This window comes from Emydura macquarii, unplaced genomic scaffold, assembly GCF_026122565.2.
Source record: "Emydura macquarii macquarii isolate MOO-44397 ecotype Brisbane River unplaced genomic scaffold, CSIRO-AGI_Emac_v2 contig_3470, whole genome shotgun sequence".
Taxonomy (NCBI): Eukaryota; Metazoa; Chordata; order Testudines; family Chelidae; genus Emydura; species Emydura macquarii.
The window spans coordinates 7,154,830-7,169,701 of record NW_027133607.1 but is presented as its reverse complement, the minus strand read 5'-3'; the positions used below and the strand labels follow the sequence as shown (position 1 = coordinate 7,169,701).

At 42.9% G+C, this 14,872-nt stretch overlaps 1 protein-coding gene across 1 annotated transcript in view; it reads right to left on the bottom strand.

Moving 5' to 3' along the window:
• EXOC4 (exocyst complex component 4) overlaps positions 1 to 14,872 on the bottom strand; it is a 542,063-nt gene that overhangs the window by 86,475 nt on the left and 440,716 nt on the right. The window contains exon 13 of the mRNA XM_067534924.1: positions 12,007 to 12,162. Coding sequence (XP_067391025.1) covers positions 12,007 to 12,162 — 156 coding nt within the window. The remainder of the gene's footprint in view (positions 1 to 12,006; positions 12,163 to 14,872) is intronic.

The window sequence follows — 14,872 nt, the reverse complement described above, 5'->3', positions numbered from 1 at the left end:
TGGAATATATTGTTTGTCCAGCTAAGCACTTCAAAGTAAGGAAATACTAAAGCTAAGATTGAACATGCAACCTTAACTCTGACCCTGTGTGTGTATGCATTATGATAGAATCTTCGGATATGCGATTGCATACTGTTTCTCAAACAATACTTATTCCTTCTGAAGTTTATATATAAACATGTGCCTGAGACAAGATGAGCATGAATTTGGGAAATGTATTGTCATATACATCACAATGGATGAGAGTTAAGGTAGCATGTTTAACCTTAACTCTTGGATTTCCTGATTTCCGAGTGCCCAGTTCAGCAGCTTTAATGCTGCATTATCAAAATTTTTTTAATTTAAGGGTTTTTTGTTGCTGTTTTCTTCTTAAAGGAAAGGATTTTGTTCAAGTTGTCAATAACAAAAAACCACAATTTGTGGCAGACACTTAACATGAAAAATTACAGCTCCAACCGCTGTAAAGTAGAAACATGAAAAATAAGAGGTTTGTAATGGAGTGTTTGGTGGAACTTTAACAACAGTGAATGCTCCACTGTGCTGAGTTGTGCGCGCGCGCACACACACGAGAAAAAATGATTACATATCAGCTACACAATTTGTAAAGAAAATCCAAGTGCATTTTTTTTAGTTTCTAGCCATTCCTTTGTTGGAGATCTTATAATTGACATTAGCTCCACAAGCCTCATTGCTTTTTTATCTTCTTGTTTCCCATAAGGATGTGTGTGTGGTTCAATAGAGTCTACTCTTAAACTCCTGCTTGCCACAGAATGCAGGTCTGGTCTCACTAAATCATCTGACTAATGAAGCACCACTTGTCTAAGTATCATTCTGTTTCACTCTACTGTATCATCTCCATTTCTAAAATATTCTTTCTGTAATACCAGAATTGTGTGATGCATTTATGCTTTAGGTCTGTTCTATTTTATTGGAGACTCTGTAAACATGCATAGCATGTTTTTAACATTACACAAATATTGGATGCATAGAGGAAGACAACGCCCCACACGTGAACGGAACAGCCAGCAGAAAGACTGGGTTCTCTATCTTCTCCTGGAGAAGCAATGCCTATGTTTTTAGGGGCTGAGATGTTAATAAAATGAAATCACACACTGACATGAGACTTCCCTCTCTCTTACTTTAATATACACACAAAGAGTGAAAGGAAAACAAGTGTCTAAGAAATAAGGTCCAGTGAAGGGCAGACATGACAAATCAAGATCATCTTTGCTACGTTAAGGCATTCTGGCCATGCCAGGGCAGGGCAGAACACAAGCCAACTGTCCACATCAATACAGCAGAGCAGTGGAATAAGGCCTCCTATGTGCCCTTGGCAACAGCTTTACATTCATTTACTGTTACTCTTCCTTTTCATGGCCAAGAAATTAGCTTCAATTATTCCTTCATCAAATGATGAATATGAATCAGCTCACTGCGAGAATGTGCCCAGGGAGCTGTGCAAACAAGAGGGGCCATCTGAGTGTCACCCTCCCCTTTTCCCTCTCTAGCCTCACAAGGGAAAAATTACAGAGCGGGGAGAAAAAGAAACCTTCTGGGAAATTCCCTCAGGAGTGAATTTACCATTCTGACAAGGTCCCTTTTGTCATTTCCCACACTATGTTTTGCTGCAGCACTTGAAGGGCTGGTTTTTCCACAGTGAGAGTCAGATGCTCTTAGCTGATAGGCAGATCAGTTATTAGCACTGTGCAGAACTTATAGCCTGTGGTCCAGAATACCAGCGACCAGACAAGAGGTGAACATGTGCGCAGTGCCTCACGGGAAACATAATATGGAATAATAATACTGATCACTTAGGCAGCACTTCTGCAAACACTAATTATTCTTCACAACCCCTGTGACGTAGGTATTTTTCCCATCTGACAGATGGTGAAACTGAGGCACAGAGTGATTAAGTGACTTGTCCAGGACCACACAGCACATAAGTGTCTGAGCACGCGTAAGAGCACAAGAGTTTCTGGACCTCAGTCCTGAATTAAATGCATGAGACCATGCTGCCTTGGAGTAAATCTACATTTATAACTGCTATTCTTGTCGACATCCTGGATACTAAATTCTTGCAGAGTACACCAGTAAGAAAGAAGGGTTTCCTTTGTGTGTGTTGGAGGAGCTGCCCCATTGTTTCCTCAGCAAGCTAGTCAGAAAGGCGGCTGGGATTTCCCCCTTGGTCAATTGTACAGGAAATTGTCTACGATCACACAGCAAGTGTGGAACAGAACTTCGATTTCCTGACTTATAGCTCTATTCTGTAGCCACAAAGTCAACCTTCTAGCTTAGCTCTGGTGGAGACCTGAAGATTACATTTAAAATCTTTCTACAAAAGTTACCAAGGCAGACATCTTTCCATTTAATTGAAAGAAACAAACAAAAATTCCTAAAAAAACCCCCATTGTTCTTGTATATTAAAAAGAATTTAGAAAAATGGCTCCTTGTTTCAGTTCAGTTGCCTTCCCCATTCCAAAAGCTGTCTGAGAATCATCAAGATAGCATAAAAAAAAAGACCAAGAAGAGTGGGCGTTTTCTGTGAATCATTTTAACATGATTCTCTGTAACAAGAACAATAAAACCAAACTCAATAACTTTTTTTTTTTTTTTTTTTTTTTTTTTTTACAGAATTTCTGGTTTCATTTGCTGCAACGTGGTTGCAAAGATTCAGCACGTGAGGACATTTCTCTGAAGTTCCACGCGGCAATACAGTCGAGAGGAAAGTCAACAGAGCTACGCTGCTTTACACCAGTGCTGATCTAGCCCTCTCCAACACTGACCTGAATTGAAGGGTCATTGAGATTTGAAACAAATATCTCACTTGATCCCAGTGATAATATTTGCATCTGTAAGAGAGAAGAACAAGATCAGCACTGGACAGCTCCACATCTAAGGGGTCACAGGACCATGGTACAGTAAGTAGAACGTCACTAATTTATTCTTTAAAAATACAATATAATAAGAAGGATTATGCATCACATGATATCCTTGGATAATTTCCTGGACCAGTCTAGTTCACTTTCAGTTATGTTGCTTAATGTACCATTGTATTAGTACTAGTAACTAGTTACAGTACTAGTAACTGTCTTGTAGTGTGCTGTGTAACAGTAACAAGGTGTAGTAGAACCAGGACTGTTGCTAAATTCATTTCAATGGAGGCTGCAAGTAACGAAACGGAAAGTGGGTGTTAAATGTCCTCATTCCAGAGCCATTCCTCTGGGGGCTGAATCATGAATCTGAATAATCCACAGAAATAGGAAAGAAAAAGACTCTTCTCTGCAATCACCGAACAAATTCAGCATGAACAAATTTTCCCCACACCACCGCACCTCTGTGCTTTAAATGGAGCGACGGTCCTCTGAAGTCGAAGAGGAGCTCAGTCTTCCAGTGCCGTTTAGTTCCAGACCTCACTTCGGAGACTCTCGAACCAGATGGTTTTTCTGATGTAGATGTGTTTCCCACAAGGACTGGAGAGAAATCCACACAACAGCCATCAGATGGTACCAACTTGCAGCCAGGATAGACCTAGGTGGAACACTGCCTAGCGAACAGGAGTGTCTCAGCCTGAGCTCAGACGAAGTGGGTGAGGTGATATCTTTTACTAGACCAACTTCTGTTGGTGAGAGAGAGAGATGCTTTCGAGCTTACACAGAGCTCTTCTTCAGGTCTGGGATCAGTCAATGAGCCTAACTGGGGTGAGGAAAGAACCCTAAGCCACCCCAAAGTCAGATTCCTAGATTTGTCCTGATTCCACGCTGCCCAGAATCACAAAGGTCGCTTTTCAGCAAGATGGTGGCCACCAAAAGGGCCCTTAAATGCCAGTTTTAGTACAGTTGTCACCTTAGGCCCACAGGAATTGTCATAGGTCCATTTACTCTGCCATACTGCCTCCTGCTGCATCACAACAGATGGCTGTGTCAGAAACTCACCTGCTGTCTGACATTCTGGTTCAGGGTTGGTCCATCTAAATCTGGCATCCCGCCTCTAGCACTGGCCCGATGGTTCAGAAGAAGGAAACATAAATAACTAAACAATGCCAAGTGTGCATGCTACACATGGATGGGAGGAGGAAAAAGGAAGAGGGATTTCCTCCTCGAGCTCTTGCTGGCAATCAGTGGGCATGAGATTTGAGTATCTTGATCATTAACTCAGCTCGCACTGGTAAAGATATTAATGACCACTACCCTTTAAGATCCACCTCTGTCACAACTTTTAAGAGATCAGTCCATTTAAGATGGCTATATTGAGGATCGTTAGCGCTTTAAACATCGATAGCAATAACACATTGAAGATGTATATTTGTGTATAAATATCACAGCGGAGCTGGAGCTTTGTTATAAGTAAGATTGAGAGTCATTTGCTGTTTAAAAGTCTACTATCCTAAGTGCTCTACAATCCACACCCTAGCTCAGATTGTCTCGATAATGTGATCTGTCTCATGGGGGCGTGGGGTAGGGTTAGTGGTTCAAATTTGGGGTCTTTTGAGCAAGACATGCCCAAGACACAGTCGTTCCTAATGTGTTTTTACAAAAACCACCCCAGTCTTCTCATTCATTTTTTTTGCACACACCTGGGCTCAAACTAGGGCTCTAATTATCCCCAAACTGATTTCAGTTGCTTGGGATTTTTCTCAGCTAATGCAGGACTGCCCTGCCCCTTTGGGGTATGTGTATGTGTGTTACACTGAAGAAGTTATTCAGGGTTCATTAGCAACTCCAGAGCATCAGTAGCTCAAGCCAAAAAGAATGAAATAAATGCCCATGTGCAGCAAGATTAGGGCTCTGCTAACAGTGAAAGGGTTTGCAGACTGTCACGGTAACTGGGTGGTCCAAAGTGACAAGCTATGGCCAGCTGAGTCCCACAGTTGGCAGTTTTCAGAGGATGTGTGTGATACATGTTCCTTGCTCTCTGCCTGCATTCTGCAGGGACTCCTGTTGAAGGTTTTGCCCTGAGACTGAAATGTCCAGTTTAAGAGTGATATTTTGAAGTGCTCTTAAAAACCACAGGCAGATTCAGATTTTACTTCAGAAGTAGCGTCCAGGAAATTAGCATTAATGAAATAGAGGGAAGATGGAAGACTCTAGTAAGCAGTTACAGTAATGTAATCATCCTGAACAACGGAACTGAGTGTGATCAGAAGAAAGCAAGTCACAGGGCCATTCGGTCAAGGGATTCCTGACACACTGCTGCCCCAATATGTGCTGGTCATAACATTTCCAAATACTTATAACTCTCTGGGTGCAAAGTTAGTGAATATTGGGGAGGGGTAGCACAAAGGGGGAATGTGGGGGAAGTGTGCTGGAGCAGTGCAGGAGGTGTGCAGGTTGGCAGGATGCAGGGCGCAGTATGAGGGGCTTTGGAGGTCGAGATTCTCCCCTTGCCTAAGCTACCTCCAGCAGCGGGGAGGGGAGTTCAGGCTCACACTTCCCCTGATGCCGTTGCTTCTAGGGGGAAAGAGGAAGTCAAAGCAGTGTTGGGGAGTATGAGAAGAAAAGGTGCAAGTCAGAGCAGCACAGTGGGGGGATCTGGGATGCTTTAGCTTTGCCCCACAATAACCTGCCCGAATTCATAACTTTTCTATCCTCCATTCAAACCATGCCCAAGAGTACTGAGGCTGGGACGGATAGCTGAGAAGAGCCATGCACAGTAAATGGCACCAGCCCATAAGCCGGACAGCTCAGGGAGAGAAGATGAGAACACTCCCTGAGATGGGTGGAGCGGTTCAACACCTCACACACCTATTGTCCCAGGCTGTATTCATCTCTGTGGGGTGGCCTCTTCACAGGAGAACATCTCATAAAAAAGAATGGATGGCTTCACACCTCTCTACACCTGCGATGCTGCAGATGGATGTGTAGAGCCCCTTCCCCGTACACTAGATCCAGCTGTGGGGACTCTGGATCGCCCCTCTCCTATGCCCCTCCTGCTTCCAGCGGGTACATGCGCTCCTTGCAGTCCCAGCACCTCCCCACCTCCCACGGCCCGTCCAAGCTTACCAGAAGCATGGGGTGGCAAGGAGGAGGGTGGAGCTGATGTGTGAGAAGGGGGCTCAGAGCAGGAGGGGTCTGAGGGCAGTCAGAGCAATGGGCGTGATGAAGGGAATGCTGGAGCAGAGTTGCAGCACACATGGGGAAATACGGTGTGTCAAGGCAGTGGTGGGGAACGTGTGTGGGGTGTTGAAGCAGTGCAGTGAAGAGTGGAATAGAAAGGAGAGGGTCAGAGATGTAGAGCGAGGAAGGTCGGGGGGCTTCAGCTATGTGCCCCAAATCCCCACATACATTCCCCCAGGTCTTCCCCCCCCTTAGAAAAATGCCCCTACTTATTCTGCATCCATTCCCCAGCTCCTCAATCTGCAAGTCCCCTTCTAATGCCCGCCCCTCTATCAGGAGGAGGTGGAGGAGGGAGAACTGTGCTGTGGTGGACAAGCAGAGAGAGAGGACACGATACAGGGACAGTGAAGCGACTAACAGTGTATTCTGTGGACTGGATGATCACTGCCAAGGAGCCAGAGGCAGTGGAGGGGGAGAGCTGGGCTGTGGCACATGCGGATGCAGAGAAATATTTTTAAAAACAAACCGAGGAAACCAAACGTGCTAAATGGTTGTGAATAGAGAGCTAAGGTAGGTTGGTGGTGCCTTGTGCCCTTCTGGAGCGCTGAGTTCTGCGACACTCAAACCTCTGAAAACCACCACATACAGAGTTACGGTTCTTGCCATCCCTGCAATGCAGCCTTAGATCTGCCCTCTCTGAATGACGCACCAGTACACCAACAACACGCACACCAGCACTCTGCCCTTGCAGAACACTCTGGGACTAGAGCACGTGGGCACTGTGGGACAGATTTCCCCAAAGTAACAATGCAGTTTATTCAGACAGAAACTATGCCTAGAGCAATCAGACAGGCTCATAATGGAGCAGCTTCTCCCTTACTCAGTGAATGAAACGAAAAGGGCTGCTTGGGAAGTAAGGCACTGCGTGGTCAGAGCGGCAGAATCTGGCACTGTACATTTATTACAAAGCTATAAATAAGATCCCGATGCAATTAACTGTCACATAAGATGGGCCAGATTCTCAGCTGGTGGAAATCAGCGTCGCTCCACTGACTTCAGCCTAAGAATCTGGGCCAAAGTTAGCAGTTCTGGCACCCTGCAATGCCAAAACAAGATTGTGTGAAATCAATCCTGGGGGGAGTTAAAGTCACCCAATTATCCTTATTGTACCAGCAGATTTGTTACCGGAGATCTGCAGCCAAATCCATTCTGCTCCATCATCATCTCCATCCTGGAGAACTCCTCAAACACAGCTCAGCTTGAGGTTTGCAGAGAAATGTCTGTGAACCCCCAGGATGCTGTGACAAGCAGCCCGGGTGCTGCTTTCTTTTCCACGGCTCTGCTAAAACACGTCGCCCCTTTCATGCAGTGCCTTGCCACCTCTTGTGCTACACAGCAGATGCAACGTTGAAGAACGATGAGTTTGCTGTGACTGGCCCTTGGTCAGATCTGACACCCTTTTCTATTCTTTCCGCTCAAAGATAAGACTGGAAATAATACATTTTGGTTTTTTTAATCTCTAACGTGCCTGATTCAGTAATGAACCCAATGCTAACCTTTATACAGCAAGAAGGGCATTTTATTTCACATCCAGCCAAGTCCCAAATAGCCTTCCCAGCTTCAAAAACTAATTATATCAGGAGAGGCCTGAGTTTTCATTTCTTCCTGTCCTTGCCAAGTTCCAAACCACTATAATATGCTCAGTCAGGGCCCTCTTGTCTATCCAACCACACAAGAATATTAATGGGGAGATTCACCCACCGCCTACCTTGACTTTTGACTTCTAATCACAACGGAGACAGTGACAGCTTAAAGACAACAGAATCAATCGCTGTTAACAGAGATGTGCATGCAGTTTTTGTAAAGACATTATTTTGATTCTTCACTCTAATTAAGCTAATGAGTCACAGGAAAGCTAGGGAAAAGAAAAAAAACTGTAACCGTTCTTCCCCCCACTTCCTCTGCAATACTCCAAAGACTAGCGTTAAAACTGCAGGATGTCACTGAATTAATATTATTAAAGGGATATTGGCAAATATTTGAAGTGCCCCTGTGCTGGGCCTGGCTCCCTCCCTAGACTGGGTGTCTGGCACTGCCATGCCTTAGTTTCTTTCCTTTCAATCAAAATGCTACATAGCGGGGATGGAGCAGAGGGTGTTTCAGATTGGACCTCCACCTCCGGATCTGGTTTATTAGCAAAGCATTCACCTCCACGCAAGTCTTTCTCCAGGCTCCAGGACTTCCTCCCTCTGTGGGCTAACAGAGTCCTAATATCCCCTGGAGAGTTTCACAGGAGGGGGTTCTTCCTACCACACACCTTGGTCTATGCTGTCTTCCCACTGCTGCCTTCCTATAGAGAGTGAGAGAGAGACATCCCCTTCCTCCCAGCTGACTCTGCTCTGCCCCCCATCCCCTTAGAGCTACTGCCCTTGTGCACCCCAGCTGTGGCCCTTTCCAGGCCAAGAGGGTTAACTCTTTCTCTGCTAGCTCAGGAAGAAGGTCTGTGCACCTTGTCATACCAACATATGAAGACAGTTACATAGCAAGGTGATATGCATCTTTAAAATACCTTGGATGATTAGATAAACAGACAGTTGGACCTACCAGGCTCACCAGTCACTGAGAAATTAACCTCCATTTCAACTTGTGTAGGACCCATAAAAACAACATTATGTCTCCCTCTGGCTCTGCAGCAACATTTAGACAAGGAATGTTATTCCCAGAGCTGCTCTCAGTATATTGATGATACCAAGATGCAAAGAATGACAGAAACAAAGATCACATTAATTTGAACTCTAGCAGAAATGGTGATAGAAATTAGCTAAGTGGGAAAATAAGACAAAAACTAGAAGAATTAAATGTTCTTTTCAAGTTTTCAAGAGAAATCTATTAGACATAGAATAGTTTGTTAAGGAAAGTGTGTTAAGTCCCATTGCTTACTGCTGACAACTGTTAAAATTGGACAGGACCAATTATTATTATAAATTTAATATTTATATTACAGGAGCACCCAAAAGCCCCAATCAAGATGAAGGCTTGTTATAACTACATGCTGTATGAACACATATAAAGATAAGATCCCTGCCCTGACAAGCTTACAGTCTAAGAATCAGATCAAGCATTGAAGAACATACCATATGGAGCTTGCCCCTATAGAATCAAAGAATCATAGAAATGTAGGGCTAGAAGGGACGTGAGAGGACATCTAGTCCATCTCCCTGCACCAAGGCAGGACCAAGCACATCTAGAACATCTCTAACAGGCGTTTATTTAATCTGTTCTTAAGAGCCTCCAATGACAGTGGCTTCATAACCTCCCTTGGAAGTCTATTCCAGTGCTTAACTACCGTTATGGTTAGAAAGTTTTTCCTAATACCTAACCTAAATCTCCCTTGCTGCAGAATAAGCCCATAACTTCTTGTTTTACCCTCAGTGAACATGGAAAACAATTTGTACCGTCCTCTTTATAACAGCCCTTAACATATTTGAAGACTCTCATCAGGTTCCCCCTCAGTCTTCTTTTCTCAAGGCTAAACATGCCCAGCCTTTTTAATCTTTTCTCATGGGTCAGGCTTTCTAAAACTATCGTTTTTGTAGCTCTCCTCCGGGCTGTCTATTTATCTACATGTTCTTAAAGTGTGTTGTGCCCAAAATTAGATATAGTACTCCAGTTAAGGCCTCAGAAGTGCTGAATAGAATGGGACAATCACCTCCCGTGTCTTACATACGACACTCCTGTCAATACACCCTCCAAATGACATTAGCTTTTTTCACAACTGCATCACATTGCTGACTCATATTCAATTTGTAATCCACTATCATCACCAGATCCTTTTCAGCAGAACTATTGCCTCACCATTTATTCCCCATTTTGTAGTTGTGTATTTATTCTTTCCATTCTAAGTGTAGTACTTTGCATTTGAGTTTACTGAATTTCATCTTATTCATTTGAGACTAATTCTTCAATTTATCACAGGCATTTTGAATTCCAATCCTGTCTTCCAAAGTGCTTGTAATCCCACCCATCTTGGTGTCATCTGCAAGTTTTATAAGTGTACTCTCTGTTCCATCACGGAAGTCATGAACGGAAATAAACAGGCCTTTTCTCTCTAATGCTGAAGATGTGATTCCATGAGGAAATTTCAATCAATGCATGGTAAAATTAAAAAATAAGAAAAAAGGGCTGGCATTAAGGTTGAAATCTTGGCATCACTGAAGCTGATGGGAATTTTGCTACTGATTTCAATGTGGCCAGGATTTTAGTCTAAGACTAACTTTGATCAGTATGAGCCAGCATTAGCTATAAGAAAACCAAAGAGTGGAAGTAAAGGAAAGATGCTAAGACCAGCTTTAACCCTAGCTGGAGGAAAGGAAGGATAATTCATGACGGCTAAAACCACAAGAATTGCAAGTTTATTCACAAGCTATATGTATTTTTCTCTCCTAGACCCCCAAATATCAAACAGGATTTTAAAAATATACTGACATGCTGATAACGCCAGCGCAGCACGTGAAAACATTTCCACAACTACCCACGATTTAGGTTGTTAATCATTCCTTTCTCTACACTACATCATTTTTACTTTATTGTTTTTGCATTCACTGAATAAGTGAAAAGATAATTTGGGTGAATTAGACTTTAATTTTAAACAGCTTCACTTGCTCTTACAGTATCATAGTTAAACACCAATCAAAGAAACGATGAACAGTGATGGGAAAGCACAGCCTTGTGGCTAGCCAGAAATGTAAAGATGTCTAGCTTCTTCAGGATAAGCCAATGATTCATAGATACTGAACACGTTACGTTGTTCAGTGAGAGGCAATCTGCCCATTTGTCTTTTAAATACTTTGGAATGCTACATGTTTTGGTTTGCATTAATACAAGAAGATAAAAACCACCCTGCTGTTTGGAGTTAGGTGATCTTCCAAAGATTCCCGTCGAGGTTTGCCAGTAGCTAGAAGGAGACTTAGGCTATGTCTACACTGAAATTAGAGGTGTGATTGCAGCCCAGGTAAGCATATCCGCACTAGCTTTAATTTAGCTTAGTGCGGCCAAATAAAGTGGAGAAGGGGAACCAGGAGCGGGCCAATAATGTACGTGCATATCCTGGGCAGGCGTGTAAGCCTATGCCACTGTGATTTCACTGCCATTTTAGCTGTGCTAGCTAGACTGAAGCTAGTGTGGCTATGCCCACCCAAGTTGCAACCACACCTTTGACTGCAGGGTAGACATGTCCATACATATTCTGTTCCGTTCTGTAATGGACTGGCCCTCACTGCAGCACCTTCACCACTTGTTCTCAGCTTTCCCCCACCCAATGTCCCATGACCACTCTGCCCCTTCCATTTCCCATGACCCTAAAGTTCCCTTCCTGCCAGTTCCTGTCATGGTTCAAAGGGCTTCCATCAGAGGTAGAGTTTCACTCATTCTCTTTTCATCGCGCTTGGCTCTTAGGAGTGGAAGATCTCCACTTCCTCCTCTCTCCATCCGGGGTGTTAGAAAAGGGGTAACTCCAAGCAGGTTTCTCTGCCCACCCACAGCAAGCAGGACACACGTCGAAGTAGCTCAGCAACATATCAAGAAGTCTGAGATTCCTGTTGATGACCTGCTTCAAGACTGCAATCCACAGAACGGGAACCATTACCAAGTATTATTAGGCAATTGCACAGGGATTCTTTGTACTGCTACATCCTAATTCAGCAAACCACTTTGGCATGTGCTTAACTTTAAACTCATGCTTAAATCTCACTGAATTAAATGGCACTTAAGCCCATGCTTAAATGCTTTGCTGAATAAATATGGACTTAAGCACATGCTTAAGGACTTGGATGTGCTGGGTCATAAACACTAGCCAAATGTTAAAAATGAAGAGGTAATTTCTATAATTGTTTATACCATTGTGGTTACCGTAGCTTCAAAGTTTATTAGAACGTCAACTAAAAAAATGCCTTACCTTATAAAGTCTTCTTCTTCCTCTCTCTTTGGTCTCAGTTGCTTGGGCTGAGCCATGTTGATCCAGTTGGGCAGAGACTTCAAGAGCCTAGTGATGTCATCATCTTTTGCCCAGGATGCACTGATAACCAGCTTCTCATCTGACTGAGCAATGCTCCTAAGTGAAACCAACAATGGTCATGTTAGAAAAAGGCAAGTCTTACTTGTCGTGTGGGTAGTGGCTTCCCAGATACGTGAGACTCTCTTTTATATTATAAAATGTACAATGTTAATGAATGGTTCCACAAGGAGGTCAACAAAGAGTGTAACTCCCCATTTATCCACAGGACAGGCGGAGTATGGGCAGCTGCAGTGCAAGATTCCCCACACTGCCCCCGGCCAATGCACTTCGATTACGTTTTTTCAAGGGACAAGAGAGGTCAGATGCTCAGATTCCGTGAAGTCAATTTACTTATTTACACCACACGAGGAGCTCATCTAGAGCTGAGACAATAACTGATTTTTTGTTTTAGTGGCTGACCTGAAAAATCCCCCCAAATTCAGTTAATTTTGAACCCACAGTGAATTATTTTTTTCTTACCAAAAGAAAAAAAACAAAAACAGTTTTCGGCTGAACAAAATGTTTCAATCAACCCAAAATTAATTTTTTCAGTTTTTTGTTTTGATACGTGTTTTCCATCTTTTCTGGTTTCCTTAAAATAAATATAATTTAATTTCAAAACACTGTTTCAAAATGAAATGCTGAAAGGCGTCTTTTCAAAATGTTGAAACAAACCATTGTGACTTTAAAAAAAAATTCCTCTTTTTTATTTGGTCGAAACTATTCACTGAATTCGACACACAACAGCATTTTTTTCCAGCAAATTTACTATTCAACCAAAAAATTTTGCCCACCTCTAATCTTGTCTAATATGGGGAAAGGGTAGTTTAGTCTCCATTGCTCATTTGCACCTTGGAATTTCTGCCGAGATTGCTAACTAGTGCCAACTCTGCTGTGACTTTGTACCATGTGGATATTTGTCCACTAAGGACTGGGTGAAAACCATCACTTTATTTCACACCAGTTCTCAGACAGCTGTCCAGTGATAGTAACCCTGGGAGTATATCTGAAGCAGTGACTAGGAGATTAATGGTTCTGTATCCTACTCCCAGTTGTTTGAGGTATCGAATATGAGACATACCAGCTAAACAGTATGTATAAACCTGAATCAAAGATTACTCTGCATTCTAATTATAAAGTCTTTCTTGTTTAACATTTTTGGCAGTATAACTAACGTCTATGCTCTTGAAAACCATGCTGGTAATTCCAGCTGACAGAAGGGACATTTCATATAAAGGCGCTTATTAGTTCCTCTTATCCCAGCTGAAATTATTCAGGAACGAATAACAGCACATAACCTAGCATATGTAACCTCCCCAACTGTTCCCCACTGATCATCAGTGCTCCACGGAAGGAATTTAAGAACCATGAGTGGGGGAGGTGATCTCCTTGTGGAGTGAAACCTGCACTGGTGGTTAAAGGAAGAGAGTGCGAGTCAGAGTTCACGGGCTGTGTTCCAGCTCCATCACTGACTTTCTGGATGACCTTAGGCACGTCCCCCAACCTTGCGGTGCTTTTGTTTGTCCATCTATAAAGCCCGGGCATGGTGAGCAGCAAAGCTGTGGATGTGGAGGCTGCATGCAGGCACCAGTAAGGTTAACAGCAAGGTGTTGTGTGCGGCAGTAAGACTCAAGCCCCTTGTGTACTCACTCTTACTCTCAAGAGCAAGAGGTAGGTAGAAAATGGGCGGAGTATGAGAGGAGAAAGGAAGTGTCTCAAGAGACATGGGTTTGAGTGTGATCCTCCTCCTCAGGAGATGCCGAGCTACACAATAAAGCAGAATCAAGTTCTCCTCGGCTCCCTGTGCTACTCATCACTTTTTCTATAGTGACAATACATGCAACACTCCACACCTGTGCTGTGCCTAAATGGGAATGCCCATGATGTACCCCACAAGGGGAGTAAGAGTCTAATTAATTAATCTTTGTAAAATGTTTTGAGACCCTTAAGATGGAAGGTGCTAAAGAAGTAAACCTATGATGTTTATTATATCCTGTTAGTGCAATGGAAACTCTAAGAACATTTGTCACACTTGCCAATGGCTGGTATGGCCTTAACACAAAACCCATCTTGTCTAACACCAAGTTAAACACTTAGTCACTAACAGTTGGTTAATGACTTAACTGGTGATTTTTGGGAAGGCCACACAAGATCATGAAGAGCACCACATATACCAGATTTTTGCGAGGCTTTATGGTGTGTGGAAAAACCACCCTTATTTTAAATGTATTGAAGGTATGTTTTGTAAAGGAAGGGGGGTAAAAGAAATTAAATTCATCCAGTGTCTATGAGCTGTTAAAAGGAATAGAGTGAAAATGGCAAAGAGGTATTATGAGACAACACAGATTTACCTCTAAACTGGAGATTACCTTCTCTCGCTATGAACACTGACCAGCTGACTACACCTTTCAAGCAACACCAAGAAGACAACCTTAAATTCTCAAATACACACCATTTGAGAAAATGAATCGCTTTCTGCTTGTCACATATACTTGCATATGAGCTTCACTTTTCTACCCTAATATTTCATGTTTAATCTGCCACAGATAAAATGAAACTTATGTTTTCAGCAACATAAGATCTCAATGTCTGAATATCAATTTTGCCTCTTACTGCTATTTTTCCAGAGGTAAAAATGGAATCTAACTAAAACCTTATTAAAAAACACTCCACAAACAACCCAACAACAAAGAAAAATGAAAAAGCAGGTAAAAGCCGACTTGAACAAAAATGTTACCGCACTGTATACTGCGACAGAAACCAAGGT